We start from the raw sequence: 19,425 nt of genomic DNA on the forward strand, positions 1-19,425 counted from the left end.
TCCAGAACCATGCAAAAAATTTCTGTTGTTTAAACTATACAGTCTATGGTTCTTTGTTATGGCAGTCTTAGCCAACTAGTACAGTACGTTTCTAAGTGCTTCATCAAGACTTTTTCCTTACCTCTTCTTCAACCCTTAATAAAACTCTTTTGTTTGTTTTTCCTCACTGAAACTGAACTATATGTCTTTTGTCTCTGAATCTCCACAGCGCAACAGTCCCTGGCAAATTCATTGATTAAATACAAAAGAAAAAACAAAGAAACCAATAAATATGCTCCTCATTCACCATTTTTCCAACAAATCAGCCCCTCCTTCAGAATGAACTTGCTTATGCCAACCTAGAATTTGAATTAAAATAATTTATAATTTGAATTAAAATGCTTATAATTTGAATTAAAATGCTTAGTGATATCTTACCCTGCCATAATATAAGAGCTTATAAAATATTAAGCCACTTTTTTATAAAATTTATATCATTCAACATTAAAAGACTTACTAGAAATATAATTTACTCAAGTACCTTTGCCTATCGGCCCATGGCCCATAGTTGAAATCTGTTCCTTTACCACAAACTATATCCAGACCCCAACATGGAGGCAAATCTTGTAATTTGCAATCCTCACTGCTCATTTCTCCTTCAATATTTTCTTCTGTTTCTTCTGGAACAAGTCCTATATTGCAGAATATACAATAGAAACGTAATTAGTTAAAATTACTGTTTAAAGATTCCCTAGACCAGGAGTTCTAAAAATGTTGCTTTCAGTAATCCTTTACACTCTTAAAAATTACCAAGGAAAACAGTGGGTTTTTTTTTTTGTATTATCTCAATCATAATTTACTGTATTCAAAATTGAAACTGCACAATTTTTTAAAATTTTATTTTTAAGGTAACAACTCATTGCATGTTGATGTAATAAAATGTTTAATAAAATTGAACTCACCACATTTCATTTAATATAACTTAATGAAAATATGATATGAAAAAATTATTTTATAAAAACTAAATGAAATTTAAATTCCATTTTTAATGAAAGTACTTTTCAATGAAAAAATAACCATATTTTCTAAAACAAATTCATTTAGAAGTAAGTGTTGGCATTGTTTTTATTTCAGCAAATCTCTTTAATGTCCAACTTACTAAAAAATCAGCAAATTCTTAAAGCTGCTTCTGCATTTAATTTGTTATTTAAGTATCTGAAGAAAACCTAGCCTCAAACAAACAGCTATTTAGAAAAGGGAGGAGTATTTTAATAGCTTTTTCAGATAATTGTGGATATTCTTCTCTGACACTAAACCAAAATTCAAAAAGTGGTAGTTCCTTAAAAGTTAGTTGCAACGTGGAATCTGAAACCCTATACTGAATTTTTCATACTCGGATACATTAAAACTAAACTTACCGATCTCCCTTATACTTTGAATGTATCTTTTACCCATGGCATAACTTTGTAACATTTGGAAAATATTGGCTCAGAGAGACACATATTTGTTCTCCAAATACTGATAAATTTCATCATTAAACATTTTTTTTTAGGGGCACCTGGCTGGCTCAGTGGGTTAAAGCCTATGCTTTCAACTCGGGTCATGATCTCAGGGTCCTGGGATCGAGCCCCGCATCGGGCTCTCTGCTCAGAGGGAAGCCCGCTTCTCCCTCTCTCTCTGCCTGCTTCTCTGCCTACTTGTGATCTCTGTCAAATAAATAAATAAACTCTTAAAAAAAAACAACAACTTTTTTTTAAAGATTTATTTATTTACTTGACAGAAAGAGAGTGATAACAAGTAGGCAGAGCAGCAGGCAGAGACAGAGGGGGAAGCAGGCTTCCCGCTGAGCAGAGAGCCCAATGCCGGGCTCGATCCCAGGACCCCAAGATCGTGACCCGAGTCCAAGGTAGAGTCTTAATCCACTGAGCCACCCAGGCGCCCATCATCATTAAACATTTTTAAAATCACATTTGTTAATAGCACTGGTGGTATTATCAGAAAAGTCCTTAAACTCACAGTTGGCAGACCCAAATTTTCCAAAATTCTGATTTTCACATGAAAGCTCAAAATCATAGTTTGTCTCTAGTTGCTTCTTCAAGTAAAACTGGTGCTCCATGAAAAGCATGTAATTCAGCTAGAAACTAAACTATACGAGTGCTTTTCCTCCAAACATCAGTATACTTTGGTATGTAGCAGAGGTGTATTATGTGTACTTGGCCATTTTATCACACTAATTATTAAAAAGTTTACTCAAGAGTCAAGATTTGACAAAAACACTTTTAATGGCTTTACGAAAGTTTTTTAAAGTGATACTGGCATTTGTTTTACTGTAAATGCGTGGTAGTGAAAAAGACAGTGATTATTAGTATAGTTTGAAACCTCTGCTTTAATTCATACTAAAGCAGCCATTCCCGCTTTGTACCAGCAATGGCTGGTATCATTTCACCCACCATTGCTTTTGTACCAGCATGCAAATGTCAATATGGTTAAAAAGGCAAGTAACATCCTCATTTTCCTCTGAAAACACTCTGACCTCATAAACCCCATGAAAGCATAAAAAAAACAGAAGTAGGAAAAAAGGGCTAAAAATCCAATGTTTAGTTACTTTTATAAAATTCAAGCCAGCCGTGAAGCACTCTAACGATCTAGATTTCAATCCTTAAACTTCAAACCTCAAAGGATTTTCTTCTTAAGCTAGCATGAACTACCTTAACTGTCACCACATTCTCTAAAGGTTTTCACACCACGTTACTTGCATTCACAACTTTTAAGGTATACCTCTGAAAACAGAATTGAACAAAAGATTCCTATATTGTTCTTTTGGTCTCAAATAGTAATATTCAATTTTTGATAAATGACACAGACATTTTTTAGGTAGGCACTCTTCCATCCACATTTATGATATATTGATGTTTATTTTATCTTAATTAAGGAGACTTAAAATATTATTAAATATCAACATTTCATAGAGTAGAAGTGCAGCTATGAAACACACTTTAAAAAACTAATACCTGGCTCATCCATGTAGTAGTAGATGTCAACATCATTTGACTGCATCACCACAAACCCTTCTCCCATTAATCTTGGTGGTCTATAGAAGGAGGGGGAACGGCAAACTAAGTACATCTCCAGAATATAAAATGTTCTGTATTCTAATAAGGTAGTAATAGTTGAGAACAAAAAGAGAAAAAAAAATCTAAAAAACAATCAAATGAAGCATATTGAAAAGGGAAAACAAAATATCTTTTACATAAACAATGAAGTTTTGTATAGTTGAATTCTACATTAAAGTAAATAAACTGGTACTGAAAAATTTTTAACCAATATATTATTTTCAAAAAGAAAAAGTGAAAATTTGTTATGGATTTTTAACTTTAAAAGAGAGAAATCAATTTAAAGCAAAGTTTGAATAGATACAATCGAAGAACAATGATCATTAGAATAATCATATTCTGCATTAGCAACAAAAATTTAAAATTAAGCTTTAAGTTCAACCATTTTATATTAATACTTTATAACTTAATAGGAAATATTCTATATATCTGTAAAATAAAGTTTAATCTTTTAGAAACATTAAATAAGAAAAATATTGTCTTTTTTTAACAACTTGATATTATCTTTGTCTTTATGTTATCTGTTTCTAAGAATATTTAGTTGATCATCTTGAAAAAATTCTGGAATTAATGTTTCTCTACAATCACTTCTCCACAAATTATTAATTTTTACTTGCTTTGATTCAACTTTTTTCTTTTTTGTTCATATACCACATCTTCTTTCCATATCAAAATTAACTTCTCAGTCATTAGATAATAGATACAAATTCAACAACCTTCTTCTAAATATATATTAAATGATGAAGGTTAATGTCTAATATCATCATTCAATTTCCACACTTACTTTGAAGAGTGAAAAATACAATTTTACCTCTTTATAAAAATTAGTAAGAAAACACCTTTTTATCTTACTCTGTAAACTTCATAAGGTCCAGATTTATTCAGTATTTTAAATTTTACCCATAATATATAGAACTGTGTGCACAGCCCACATTCTTCAAGTTGCTTAGCAAAGTCTGTGATTATGAAGAATGAGATAAGGTAACCCCCACAGCATCCCTGCTACTCACATAGGGAAAACCTCTCCATCACTCTAGTAATGGGGAAATCTAATAAGCAAGCTAGCCAAAAGTTGGAATTAAGAAGGAATAATCATGCTTCTTATAACCTCTTAAATTTTATACTACAAGCACACAAAGATAAAAGCTGGGACAGTTCTAAAACTGTATCATCCTAACTTCACCAGTTTTCCAAGAGTAATTTAGATTCAATTTTCAACTTTTTATTAACTCAAAATGGTATTCCACTACACTGCATTTGTTGAATGTACTATTAATCCATCCCTTCGGGAAATAAAAGCCTACCTATAGTGTATATTTTCTAACCTACAAACATCAGAGCCTAAACGCCCAAATAAGTTTCCCAAGTACAGTGAGAAGGAGAAAATGGTAGAAAAATTATAATCTTATAGGAAAATGTTTAAAATTAGAGTTCATCAATGGACAATATATCATTTATAATTATAAAGCACGACTATGCTGTTAACTGGTTTAACAGAGAAATATGCCCAATTATCGCCCAACTTAGAGCAAAAAAATTACAGAGATGACAAAGATTCTAATTGATATCTATATCTATATTAGATATAAAGATATTGTTATTTTTATGACTTTTTTTATTATGTTGTTAGTCAACATATAGTACATCATTAGTTTCTGATGTATTCAGCAATTCATTAGTTGCTTATAACACCCAATGTTCATCACAACATGTGCCTCCTTAATACCCATCACCTGGTTATCCCATCCCCCCACACCTCTCCTTTCTGTAACCCTCAATTTGTTTGCTGGAGTCCGGAGTCTCTCATGGTTTGTCCACAATAGCCAAACTATGGAAGGAGCCAAGATGTCCTTTAGCAGATGAATGGACAAAGATGATGTGGTTCATAAATACGATAGAATATTACTCAGCCATGAGAAAGGATGAATACCTACCATTTGCATTGACATGGATGGACTAGAGAGGATTATGCAAAGTGAAATAAGTCAATCAGAGAAAGACAATTTGTAAGACTATCTTACTCATCATTTTGAAGACCAACATATCTTGGACTAGGAACAAGCATGACTCGAACATTTTCAAGTTTCCCTTTCACAATATGCATGAATTGATCAAGATGACTAGAAGGTGGTTTTGTAGTGTAAGTTAAGAAAGCATCATCAAAGTTGATACACAGAGTTTGAGGTTGGTAATGATTTCCAAAGGCCAAACGTCCCTAAAAAATAAATAAGAGAAACTATGCTGTAATATACAAACCATATATTTTTCCTTAGTTGATCTAATAACAAAAAAAATTTTTTTTAAAGATTTTATGTATTTATTTGACAGACAGAGATCACAAGTAGGCAGAGAGACAGGCAGAGAGATAAGGAAGCAGGCTCCCTGCCAAGCAGAGAGCCCAGTGCAGAACTCGATCCCAAGACCCTGGGATCATGACCTGAGCTGAAGGCAGAGGCTTTAACCCACTGAGCCACCCAGGTGCCCCTGACCTAATAACAAACATTTTCTTTTTTTTTTTTTTTTTTAAAGATTTTATTTATTTATTTGACAGACAGAGATCACAAGTAGGCAGAGAGGCAGGCAGAGAGAGAGGAGGAAGCAGGCTCCCTGCTGAGCAGAGAGCCCAACGCGGGACTCGATCCCAGGACTCTAGGATCATGACCTGAGCCGAAGGCAGCGGCTTAACCCACTGAGCCACCCAGGCGCCCCAATAACAAACATTTTCAAGCAACAATTAAATTATTCCACTTCAGCACTATACACTATCCAAATTACTCCACTGATCAATTTAGTGTTTAAAGAAATCTAAGTACTTGTGAATAAGTAGCCCCTAAGACCTAATGAATGTGTGCTAAGATGGTATTGGGTGTTGAAACAATTCTTTTATACCTTTATGAACTTTGGAACCTAAACAACTCTACAAAATTACTTTCTTTAGTGAAAATTTTATTTGCAAAAATAAGAATTTTCATTATTAACCCGCCAAACATTAACTGATGCAGAATTTACTTACTGTGCTCACATTGACCTTTATGACTGGAATAAGAGATCTCCATGAAGATGTGGGGTCTTGAGATTCTGTTTTTACTTTAACTCTGAGAATAATAAAAATTAAAATTAAAATAAACATACATAAGAAAACTTAAATAGTTGAGAATACAGTTGACTTCTTCACAATACACAGTAATACCAGCTGTAACTTTCCAAATACATCTAATGATTGCTCCAGTAAACAAAATAATGACAGCAACTAACAGAATACTAGTATCTCTCAAATATCTCTTGGGATGCACTGTATCATTTATCAATTTTTAAGACTTGCAAGGTATAATAACAAAATTAACATTTTTAGAGTAACAAGTTCTAATGACAAAAGTATAAATTATGATATGCTCTTATTACATCCACCATTATACTCATTATAATATGACTTTTTTTTTTTTAAGTTTGACATAGAGAGACACAGTGAGAGAGGTAACACAAGCAGGGGGAGTAGGAGAGGGAGAAGCAGGCTCCCCACTGACCAGGGAGCCTGATGCAGGGCTCAATCCCCAGACCCTGGGATCACGACTCCAACCAAAGGCAGACGCTTAACGACTAAACCACCCAGGTGCCCCAATATGACATTCTATAAGACAACCTAAATTACTAAAATAACAAATGACCAAGGTACAAGTCACACTGATATTTTCAACTGTTTTAAGCACTTTTGGTAACTCAGCTGATCCATTCCCTTCCTTATCCCCATCACTTTATAACAGAATAATTTCCTCTCAATAAAATGAAAACGATAGGCCAAGAATAAGAAAAAAGAAATTGGCCACACACAAAGTATACTAAATTTAAGCTATGAAAATTTCATAGCAAATCACTAAAGATTTCAGATGAGAAGCCATAGCTCTTCAACAACCCAGTAACTCCTAAATCATATTTCTCAAGCCATCTCCACTAAGATAGCCCTCAGTGCTTAAAACTGAAATTGAAACTGACCTCCTATCTCCCCTCTAACCTGCTCTTTCTCTACAGTTCCATGAGGATAACCACTAATTAGAAACTGGATTCATTACTGACTCATCCTTCTTCCTCATTCTCCACACTTATTCTATCACTGTCTTATGGATTCATTTGCCTAAGTATATCTGGAATCCATCTACTTCTCTCCCTTCTTGTTACCAACCCAACTGATGATCACTTTTCCCTGAACTGTGACAACATCCTTCTTCCTTTTCCATCTGTGTAACTTTTATTTCCTTTTGTCTTACAATAGGTAGTACTTCCAGTACAAAGTTGAAAAGAAGTGGTATAAGGGGACATCCTTGCTTTGTACCCGATCTTAGTGAGAAAGCTTCTAGTTTCTCACCATTGAGTATATTGTTAACTATAGGGTTTCTGAAGATATTCTTTATCAAATCAAAGAAGTTCTCCTTTATTCCTAGTTTACTGTGAGATTTTAATCATGAATGTTAGATTTTGTCAAATACTTATTCTGCATCTTTTGATATGATCATTTGGTTTCTCATTTTTAGTGTGTTAATTGATTTTTGAATGTTAAGAACTAGCCTTGTTTACCTAATAGTTTTTTAAGTAGATGATAAGAGAACATTTATTCCCAAATAAATGTTTCATGGATATTGTGTCCAAGGCACAGAGCTGAGGTATTGGGGATCCTGAGAATATGACAACTGTTCTGCTTTGAGGGAATCTGTACCCTACAATGGGAATAAGAATAGTTATAATAGGCAATTTTAGTGCAAGGAGTGTTACCTTAGGAAAAAGAATAGTATTCTGTGGGCACACATAGAAGGATCAGGGAGACCTGAAGGATGAATGAGTTAGGCAAAAAAGATGGAGAGTCTTCCATAGAGAAGAAACATCATATGTAACAGAGAAGTTGTTTACTGAGGCTGGAGAGGATTATGGTGGGAAAGGAAGAAAAAAGACTTTCTTTGTTTGCAGATGATCCAGTCATCTGTGTAGACAATCTGAAAGAACTGACAAAAAACCTCCTGGAACCAATAAGTGATTATAATAAGGTTGTAGGATTCAAGATTAATAATACATGAAAGTCAATCAGTTTCCTATACACCAGCAAAGAACAAGTGAAATTTGAAATTAAAACCACAATAGCATTTATATCAGCACCACAAAAATGAAAATCTTAGATATAAATTTAACAATATATGTAGATTTATCTATATAAGGAAAATTATAAAACTGTGATGAAAGATATCAAGCAATCAAATAAATGGAGAGATAGTCCATGTTCACTGATACAAAGATTCAACATGATCAAGATGTTAGTTTTTCCTGATTTGATCTACAAATTCAATATAATCCAAACTGAAATCCCAATAAGTTGTTCTAAAGTATATATAGAGAAGCAAAAGACCAACATAACCAACATACCATTGGAGGAAAACAACAAAGTTAGAGGACTGACACTACCTGACTATAAGACTTACTGTAAAACCACAGTAATCAAGATAGTGTGGTACTGGTAAAAAAACAGACACATAAGTCAATATAACAGAACAATGCAGAGAGCCCAGAAACAAATAAAACAAAATCATATATTTGTATATGCATCTTAACTATGTGTATATGTGTATATATTTGTGTACATGCACTCAAAAGTGCATGTACATAATACACAAATCTATATGGAAGAAAGTAGAACTAGTAAGCAGAACAAGACTGCTTCTTTTTAAATTATATAATTCTGTATTATTTAATTTTCAAAGTAATTATACAATTTATGTGAATGCAAGTTTTAGTCAAACTACAAAGAAAGATCAGGCTGTGTTTAGATGAGTAGCATCGATGATATTTAATAAAAGTAAATGATAAATATTGGAGATTAATAAAATTCAAGTGTAACTATGAACCTTTCAATTTTGGACTGGGTTCTTGTTCTTCCATTTTCCCGTGTTTTATCATCCTCTTTCTTAGGTGGAATTATTGTTGGCTCCAAACCAAATAATTCTTGAAGACGTCCATAAAGATCCGAACGATTATAGACGTGAAATTCAAAGTCATTGACTGTGATGTATAATCTGGTTTCTGCCTTTGGATCTAAAGACACCAATTAAAAAAAAAAAAAAGTTTTTAATCAACTTTTTAAAAACCTTACTCAAAGTTTTTAGTCAATCTTTTCCCACAGCTATAGTAACTCTATTTTAAAAATAATTCTATGATAAAGAGAATTTCAAAAACTTACAAATCTATTTTTAATTTATATAACATATAACATGAATATACAAAATATAAATATATTCTTTTAATTTTTTTAAGTTTCTATTTTTTTTTAAGATTTTATTTATTTATTTGTCAGAGAGAGAGCACAAGCAGACAGAGTGGCAGGCAGAGGCAGAGAGAGAAGCAGGTTTCCCGCTGAGCAAGGAGCCCAATGCAGGACTCAATCCCAGGAGGCGAAGGCAGATGGTTAACCAACTGAGCCACCCAGGCATCCCTTTAAGTTCCTATTTTTTTTAATAAGATTTTATTTATTTGTCAGAGAGAGATAGAGCATGCAAGCAGAAGGAGCAGCAGGCAGAGGGAAAAGCAGATTTCCCACTGAGCAAGAAGCCTGATGCAGGACTTGATCCCTGGATCCTGGGATCATGACCTGAGTTGAAGGCAGATGCTTAAATGACTGAGCCACCCAGGCATCCCTATAAATATATTTTAAAAATATATAAAACACTAGCAAAAGAAAGAAAAAAGCTGATGTTATTATAGTATTCCAATTTAGCATTCTAAAACAATCGTGATTTCTAAATTCTGACTGTGTAACAACAGAACTTAAGAATTTCTATGCTAAGAAAAGCAAAGTGCTATTTATAGACCAAAAGTAAAACTTTATCCTAACAATAAATTTATTATATATATCTCTCTCTCTCTCAAAATGTTCAAAGTATGATACATTTAAATATTACATTAGTATTTAAATTTTTATATCACAAAAACAAAGATTTTTCATAAATACTAGTTTTTTTTTAAAAAAACTACACAATACTAAGAGACACCAGGGTGGCTCAGTTGGTTAAGCATCTGTCTTGGGCTCAGGTCATGATCCCAGGGTTCTGGGGAGGGAGTCTGGCACAGGCTCCTTGCTCAGCAGGAAGCCTGCTTCTCCCTTTGCCTGCTGCTTCCCCTGCTTGTGCTCCCTCACTCTCACTCACTCAGACAAATACATAAATAAAATCTTACCGAAAGAAAATTTTTAATAAAACTACACAATACTAAAACCAAGATCTTAAAAACTGCAGACTTGAAACAATAATCTTCTCAAATAAAAGACATAATTACCTTAAATATAAGTAACAACAGTAATTATTAAATCCAACAACAAAATGATAGATGGGGCACTTGTTTCTACTGAGGAAATAATCTAAGACAGTTATCACATGTCAACTGAAGAGGGTCAGAAAAAAAGTACTGCAGTGCTTTAAGTATGTTCTTTTCTTGTGTTATACACAGGTTTTTGTGAGGGTTATTTTTGAGATTACTTTAATTTTTATTCATTTTTCTCTCTATCAAATTCAACTAAAGGTCAATTAAAATTAGATAAGATCAGTTAGAACAGCTTATTTTTTTTTAATGGCTATGGAGAACTATTACTAACTTTCGTTATAGTAGCTTAATCTGTGTTTAAATATGAAGTATACACCTTGAGTAATATGCCAAATTATACCAAAACTAATTTCTTCTCGAGTTACTAGAAAATAAAAAAGTGTAAGAAATGTCAAATACCTTAAATAAAATACATTTTAGTTTAAATGAACAAATGAAAAATACTGTCATTCATACCTCAAAAATAACCCATGGAAAATGAATCAACATTCATTTTTTATACAGTAATACTTCCATTTCTACTCCAATCTAGATTTTTTTCCCTCACTACTTCCTAAGATAAGAAAAGCAAAGCTAAAAGAAAGGAGCTGTAATTTTTCTGGTATTTTTCAAATAGCTCTTGACCTATGTTCCCTCCTATTCAGATTTATCCCAGGTCTAAAAACTAAGACAATCCCCTAAACTATTACAATCAAGTGTTTTGCCCCTTTTCTCTTGCTATTGATCAAATTCTTAAAATTAAAAGAATAGGAAGCACTGTTTTTTAATAAATTTGGAGCATTCAAAGACTTGATAGTAATAAATATCATCATCCATTTTTAAGTCATTCATCAAACTCTATCACCCATTAGGTTTACCTTTCTTTTTTTTTTTTTTTTTTTTTTTTTTTTTTTACCTTTCTTCGGTCATCATCCACAACCTCTTCCCAAAACGCCAGAATCAACTATGCAGAAAATTACTCAAATATTTCCAATGTGATACATTAACAGGTACCTCACACTTGACATTTCCAACCAAACATGTGCTCTTCTCACATGATGAAACTTAGTCCATGGCATTCCCCATCTTATCAATAGTAAGTCAATATTTTCAATTACTCAAGCAAGATAAACTGACTGTTCTCTTTCCTGTCCCAGATAGTATCAGGAAATTGTCAGATTTCCTTTCCTTTCCCTATATCCAAAATCTAACCACTTCTCACCACTCTGGGTCAAGTCACTATCAACTTATACCTGTTTTATAATACAAGAGCCTCCTAACTAGTTTCCATGCTTCTGCCCTTATTCCCCTTACAGGTGAATAAGGTGCCTTACAGGTCTTTATAGATCTTTAAAAAACCTAACAAATCAGATTACTCTTCTGTTCCCTAACTTTTTCATGGCTTCCCCTCCAGCTCAGATTAATATCAAGGTCCTTTAAGCTACCTAAAAAATCCTACAGGATCCATACTCTTCTCTCCTATTCTCTCTAAAAACTGGTCTCCACTTCGGAAATGACAGGAACAGAAAAACCAGGAAATGTTCTTCCCCCAGATATTTACAATTCATTTTCTTACTTGTTTCATGTTTCTGTTTAACTCTCCCCAAACAATAAAACCTTCCTTGACTTCCCTATGTAAAAGAGCGCCCTCCCCACAAACCAGCACCCCCTATTCTACTGAATCTGCTTTTATTTTCTTCAATGCCATACTTTCCTCACTCACTCCTCAACACTAGATATATTTACTTACTAATTACCTGAATCCCTCCCAACTTGAATGAAGCAAGCTCTGTAAGAGAAGGGACTTGTTTTATCCAGTGCTGTATCCATGGTACCTACAATTCTTGGCACATAGAAGTACTCACTTATATGAAAGAATAACAGCATCTTACCACAAATCATACTCTTAAGTAGAACAAAAATATCCACAAACGGATCTTGGAATTTTTGAAAACCCTACATGTAGAAGCATAATAACTGCAAAGTTGGATATTTTTCTATTTCCCAATTGATCTACACAAGTAGCAATTAATTATTAAGCAATTCTTCAAGGTCATAAACAACTCAATCAAAATTTACCTACAAACTCATTTAGGTCATTTGTTTTCAAACTTACCTATAGAATAGTTTACCATGGTCCCTAAATACAAATGCCCCAATCATTAGCAACCATGTTATAAAAGCCAGTGGATGAGCAGCAGAAGCAGCAATGGGAAATATTAAGAGTCTGGATTAGCCCCTAATTGGATCGACAGTGATGAACAAACAAAAAGTGACTGTATAAAAATGGAAATAGGATTCTTCTCAATTTCATAACTAACTTACTGGACATGCACAACTGATTCATCACTGATATGATTTGAATGTGGCTACATTAACTTAATAAGGAGACCAAGGCACAAAGATAAAGGTATTAATCTCTGAAAATATTTTGACAACACTGACAAACACTAAATACTTGATATTAAAATACTGCAAGATTCCCTCAACAATACCTATCCTATCTTCCCCAACTTATTTACTTATTGTTGCTTCCCCCCACTTCCTGTTGTGTTTACTATTAAATTCTTAAAACAATGCCTGGTATATAGGAGGTGCTCAATAAATACGTTAAATCATCAAATAGAAATAAGTGGGTTTTTTAAAAGAAGATTAGACATGGACATTAAGGAAGGCACATGAGGTAATGAGCACTGGGTGTTACATAAGACTAATGAATCACTGAAATGAGCAATACTTCATATGTTAATTAACTGAACTTAAATTTAAAAATGAAAAACGAAAACAAAACAAACAAGATTGAACAAAATGTCTAGATCACTCTTTTCCTTCCAAAAATCACTTTTGAAAAACAATAGCAAATCCACAAACATTTTAAATGCACCTACTGATTTTGTATTTTAGAAGAGAAAGACTTAGCTGAATTCACAAAGGACTTTTTATTTGTTCTGCTGGTTCTATTTGTTTCACCTCCATTATACTACGATTCCAGAGAGCAAGCTATGTGATTAAACAATAAATCAGAACTCCACACCTGGCTTACCTGGCTATATTCTCTTCAGGGCCTTTCTCCAGGATCTTTTCTGTCAATAATCTTAGCTTTCTGTGATCCCCAGTAATATTCTATACGGCAGTACCCTTTCTAGTCCCCTACCCCATCCTAACATACACACAAAGATGCAAAGTACTGGCACACTTACAATCTCACACTCACACAGTAAGTCCATACAGAGGTACGCCACACACAATGTGCCTGTTTTTCTGGAAAGGTATCCTCATAAACAAATACCTCCACTGACAGATGAGCGCATTCCTGAAAGACAAAACACCTTTTCCAAAGACCTGTATCTCCTCTTCCAAGGAATGTGCATGTACACACACACATACACGTACACACAGCTTCTTTAATTTAAAAAAAAAAAAAAAATTGGGGATTCCTGCACTGGATTCTCCAGAAACTGGAGAAAGGTAGTACATAAATAGTAGAAAGACTATAGGTCTTTACTAATGTGACCTAAGGCAAGTACCTCAACCACTGTAAGCCTCATTTTCCCCATCTATAAAATGAGAATATGGGATGCCTCGGTGGCTCTTTCTGTTAAGCCCTAGTCCTGGTTCTCTTCTCATTGAGGAGCCTGCTTTTCCTTCTGCCTGCTGCTTCACCTGCTTGTGTGCTCACTCTCTCTCTGAGTGAGTGAATAAGAAAATAAAGAAAATATAAGAAAATAAAATCTTAAAAAAGTTTAAATAAATTAAAAAAATTAGAATATCTCTACCTACCTGTATGACTGTCATACAAAATAAATACTAGTTTCCTTGTTTTTGCAGGTCAAACTCTTATTAGTCATTAAAATTATGCATTTACTTTCAATTTATGAAATAAACAATTATTTTTAAAACAATCTTTCATTTCATAATATGATACAATGTTCATAATAATAAAAGCAGCTCATCTCTACTGAACATATTCTGTGTTCCAGGGACTATTCTAGGCACTCTATTCACCTGATCTCATGTAATCATCACAGCAACCCTGGTAGTTGAAGACTAAGACTACACAATTAGAAAGTAGCAGACAAGAATCCAAGTTTCTAAATACTGGGTCTTAACCACAAAATAAAATTACTTATCAATTATATTAGTAAATGCAATGATGTTTCAAAAAAAAGGTAATGAATCCTCGAAAACAGAAATGTTATCAAGAATCCAGTTAATAAGGGGCGCCTGGGAGGCTCAGTTGTTAAGCATCTGCCTTCGGCTCAGGTCATGATACCAGGATTTGGCATCGAGCCCTGCATCAGGCTCCCCTGCTTAGCGGGAAGCCTGCTTTTCCCTCTCTCACTCCCCCTGTTTGTTGTATTCCTTCTCTCACTGTCTCTGTCAAATAAATAAATAAAATCTTAAAAAAAAAAAAAAAAAGAATCCAGTTATTTCTTTGTAATTTCATGAAAAATTTATCAATATTGGAAGCTTAAATGCAGTATTTAAAACTTAAATTCTAGTAAAACTAGATCTCTCATTTATTTCTCCTGGGAATTTTAAAAGCAGTGTTTTAAGGTTCATTCATTCTGATGACACTGAAAGTCAAAGCAAAAAATTTAACTTATACATAATTTAAGAGAGGTATAATCAGTTGACTCTTTTTTTTTTTTTTTGAAGTGGTCTCCAGGCCCAGCAGGGAGCCCAACATAGGACTTGAACTCACGACACTGAGATGGAGACCTGAGCTAAAATCAAGAGGTTGGACACTTAACCCACTGAGCCACCCAGATACCCCAGTTGACTCTTTTAAATCTCATCTCTACATTGACACTGCTCTGTCCTTGAGGCAGAAATCTTTTTCTCATATCCATGTCGTCTAATGTTTACATAATGGATTCCCCAAAAATATTTATTAATAAATACACAATTAGATAGATATAAATTATAAATATAAAAGGCTCTTCACTTAATAAGTAGTTAATTTATGGAGGAAAAGAAGGTAAATGAATGTGTAGAGCTGTTTAAGTCTCCTGAGCAAACAGCTAATTGAGTCTTGTTTTCCAAAGGGAAATTAGGAAAAAGGCACTTATTTAATTATGTAATTGGGACACATGCTATTTGTAGTAAAAAAAAAAAAGCTGAAGTGCAAAGTGCTGCCAAGGCCTTAAAATACTTGGAATCAATACTTAGTACAAAGACAAAATAGTCTACTGACCTTTTAAATTATTAAGGGATTTTTATTTCCTGTATTTAACAAATAAGATTTAGATGCTACACATTTAAATTACTAGATTACATTAGGCTAAAACTTCTAAATGACAAAATAACAGAAAGGGATATACTATACCATCATCTTTTCACTTCTTAGCAATGTAAGAACTTCTCTAGATAAGAAAGATGCATGCCGAGTTATTTAGATTGGTATTCATTTAAACACTGAATCATTACATATTAAAAGGTAACTGGTCCTGCTATTTATTTTCCAAAAGAATGGCTTAAAATCAACTATCCTAACCAAAATAAGGGTTTTTGTTAGATATCCTCATTAATTGGTCTTTGGCCAACAATCATCTACAGCAGATCACTAATTCTAGACTTAAGGAATATTTTACAACAAATTTTATGTTAAACATATTAGATGTTTTCCTTTTTTTTTTTTTTTTAAGGATTAAACTGAACAACTGACAACTCTAAATCTATTCTTGGATTAAATTATCCCAGCCAAGTTCAATGGCACAGAATTTGAGCACTTGAACACTCCTCTTTTCTCCTAATAAAATAGTTCTAAAGCTTTCTCATGAAAATCTTAGCCTTACCCAGACAGATCTTAACCTATCTCTTTGGATGGCTAGTGGCCATTATCTATTCAGGCACATGCTCCAATTAGGCTTCCAAATTTTCTCACAAGAAATGTCAACCATCTCCACTTCTTGCTTAGTTTACTGTGAAAGTACAGAATCAGGATGTGACCTTAATCAATAAGAAATAATATCTAGACTGTAAGGTCTCATTAGTAAAGGTAAATCACTATTTTAATATATATTCCATAATACTGTCCAACTTTTTACCAAAAGCTTAGTTTGTAGCCTATTCTTTCTTCCATGTCCTATATTCTAAATTCCATCTCTGAATCATGCTAGACTAATGATGTACTTAGGCCAAACCACTTATTCCTGCATTGCTATTTGGCATCGTGTCTTTACTTTGTAAAGTTGTAACTGTGAGCATTTTAAGAATGTCATCCTCTGTAACAGAGAATTTCCTTTAAAAGCACATGGAAGACAAATTTCTTTGACCCTTGCCAAAGCTGTGCTCTTCTTGATGAACACATAGATTTAAATGTTAAAATACATAGAAAACTATGTGCAAATAATTAGAATTAGAATTGCAAACGTGATAACTAATAAAGTCTACCAACTTTTAACATCATTGTAAAATGAGGTGTATAATCTTTTCTATTGCAAGCACTGGTACACAAAAAGCAAGACAAAATAATTTAGATATTCTTACATATTAAGTCATAAAATACCCCAAAATTATATTTCTATTTCACATCATGGGCAATTACAAAAAAGCTGAGACATAGAAATATGTTAATATTACACTCCACCTCTGCCTGATGAAATCCTACCGTCATCAGTGATCAGTAAAGTGAGTATAAGGTATCTGTTAAATAAGCTAAAGATTTTTATTAAAAGCTACCTTTTTCATGACGGATTTGGGTCAGTTACTCTTTTTGTTTTTAAGATTTATACATGAGAGACAGGCAGAGGGAGAAGCAGACTTCTCGCTGGGCAGGGAGCCCAATGTGGGGCTCAGACTCGTCTGAGCCATCCAAGCACCCTTGGATCAGTTACTCTTGACCTCATTTATGTATTTTTCTGAAAAGCAATCCAATTTAAGGAGATAAAATATTTCATGATAAAATGAAGTAATTATTTTCTTCAAAAAAAATCTACAAACAATTTAAGATGGTATTCCACATGTCTAAGAAAATTCCAAAGTGAGCAATCCCATTAGGCTTAGGCTTAAAACTTGCAGTTGCCTCTGGATTCTATAAATGATCATATTCATTCCTCCTATAAGCTGCCATCAGTGTTTATATGTAAGAATTTCCAAGAACCTACTTGGCCATATTTGACAAGCCTGTTTTATAATACAAGGAGCATTGGAAGTTAGCAGACCTAGGTTTTCACTCTGGCTTTAACATTTATTAATAATAGGAATTTCTGTTTTTCCACCTGCAAATCGAGGATTTTTGAGAACATTACTTGTTTCCAAACTGATATGAAATTTTGAGAAATTCAGTTGTTTCCTAATTGTGTAAGTCCTTGGAATCCTGGGGTAAAGAGCATGGAGTGGGGGAAGTTAGGTCAAATGGGCCTCCTCAACTCATATCCCTATAGTTTTACTGGTTCACAAGAACATCTTAAAACACTGAAAAAAATTTAGAATAGAATTTCTAATATAAATATACAAATATACAAAAAGGCATTTTTAAAAATATAAACAAGGAGAACTTTTGTTTCAGCTCTGCTGCAACTCATTAACAAGAAAGCTTATGATAACTACACGTGAGGGAAAAAGACTAAACAGATTAAATCAAAAGAGCACATCATTGCAAGATTAACAGAAGCATGACATGCAACAAAAACATACGGTCCTAAAGTAAATCTCTAAGGGACAAACTAGATAGACTTTACAAACCAAATCAGAGGTAGAAATACTGGACCTGCTCAAAGTTAAGTGAATGTGTCAAAGCTGGGCCTGAACTCAAAAGAACTTGGCTCTTAGGAATGAGTGCTAACCATTTCTGAAGTACAAGTAGAATATCTTTACTTAAATTCCAACTTTAAGGTTTATAGTCAAATAAAATATCAAAAATAATCAGGAATATTGTTTCCACACAAGTTAACATGGATAATACTGTAGGAAAGCGACTCAAATTTTTGAATATATTTTATTTGATAAAAGTCAAAACTTTAAAGATTTCCAGTGCACTACATATTGACTATCTAAAGAATATTTTTTTTCCTGTGAAAAATCCTTATAGCAATTGCTTTAAAAAAGAGGTAAAAAGGAAGTGTGAACAACAGATTTTCTAAAACCATAGACTAGAGAATTATTAAGACACATTCTGAACCACTGAAGACAGACCAAGAAAAGTCTATTCCAAACTAAGAACAGAATACTTTTATATGAAATCAATTAACTTCTACTCAAATTATCTAATAAACAACTCTAATCAACTCTAATCCAATTTTTAGAAAACTTTTTCTAGACATGAAATCTGCCCATTCTTTCTAGTCCTTCTGATTTCATTAATTCTATAGATGCCAAACTGTCATCAAATTATGCCAGTCTTTTCAAGGAAAAGTACATGATGTATTATGTTAAAGGGGGAAAAGCTATGTGGGAGCAAAGAAATGACAGTTAAAAAAAACTAAATAATAATGAACAGTGAATTCAAAAGTAATTTAGGCTACCTCAGTCTTGTGGTAAGTTTAAAAACTTTTCTGGAACTTTAAATTTATTTTCCCATAGAAGCAAGTTATAAATGACAGCAAGATTCCTGACTGAACCCGTCAAAAAAAAAAAAAAATTAATTGGAAAGTTCCAAGGCTTTACAGACACTAACCACCATTTCAGAATTCTAATGTGGGGTGCCAGAAATACAGACAGTCCTAGTAGCTAAGAAAAGGTGGAAGGGTCTCATCATCTTCTGACACTACTCTCCAAGGACCCAGCTAAAACCTTCTAGAGCGGTAGTTACCAAAGTATGGTCTGGGGATCTTTGCAAGGATCCCAACATCCGTTCTAGAGACCAAAGGTCAAAACTATTTTAATAGTATTATTATATGAAGATGTTCAACTTTTTCTCCATCATTCTCCCATGAGTGGACCGTGGAGTTTTTTTTTTTTAAAGGCTATATGATATATGGCACTTCAACAGATGAACATTAAAGCAGAAGTGAGAATCCAATTATCTTCTATTAAGTCAGATGGTAAAAAGATTTGC

The 19,425-nt window shown here is 33.3% G+C and overlaps 1 protein-coding gene across 9 annotated transcripts in view; it reads right to left on the reverse strand.

The window, feature by feature from the left end:
- KIAA1109 (KIAA1109 ortholog) overlaps window positions 1-19,425 on the reverse strand; it is a 214,429-nt gene that overhangs the window by 170,524 nt on the left and 24,480 nt on the right. For all 9 annotated transcript variants that reach the window (XM_044224067.1, XM_044224069.1, XM_044224068.1 and 6 more), the window contains 5 exons: window positions 8,978-9,164; window positions 6,106-6,187; window positions 5,114-5,307; window positions 2,991-3,070; window positions 521-671 (listed from right to left, as the gene is read on the reverse strand). In XM_044224067.1, the coding sequence (XP_044080002.1) occupies window positions 521-671; window positions 2,991-3,070; window positions 5,114-5,307; window positions 6,106-6,187; window positions 8,978-9,164 (694 nt within the window). The remainder of the gene's footprint in view (window positions 1-520; window positions 672-2,990; window positions 3,071-5,113; window positions 5,308-6,105; window positions 6,188-8,977; window positions 9,165-19,425) is intronic.

Source organism: Neovison vison, chromosome 11, assembly GCF_020171115.1.
Source record: "Neovison vison isolate M4711 chromosome 11, ASM_NN_V1, whole genome shotgun sequence".
In the NCBI taxonomy this organism is placed as follows: Eukaryota; Metazoa; Chordata; class Mammalia; order Carnivora; family Mustelidae; genus Neogale; species Neogale vison.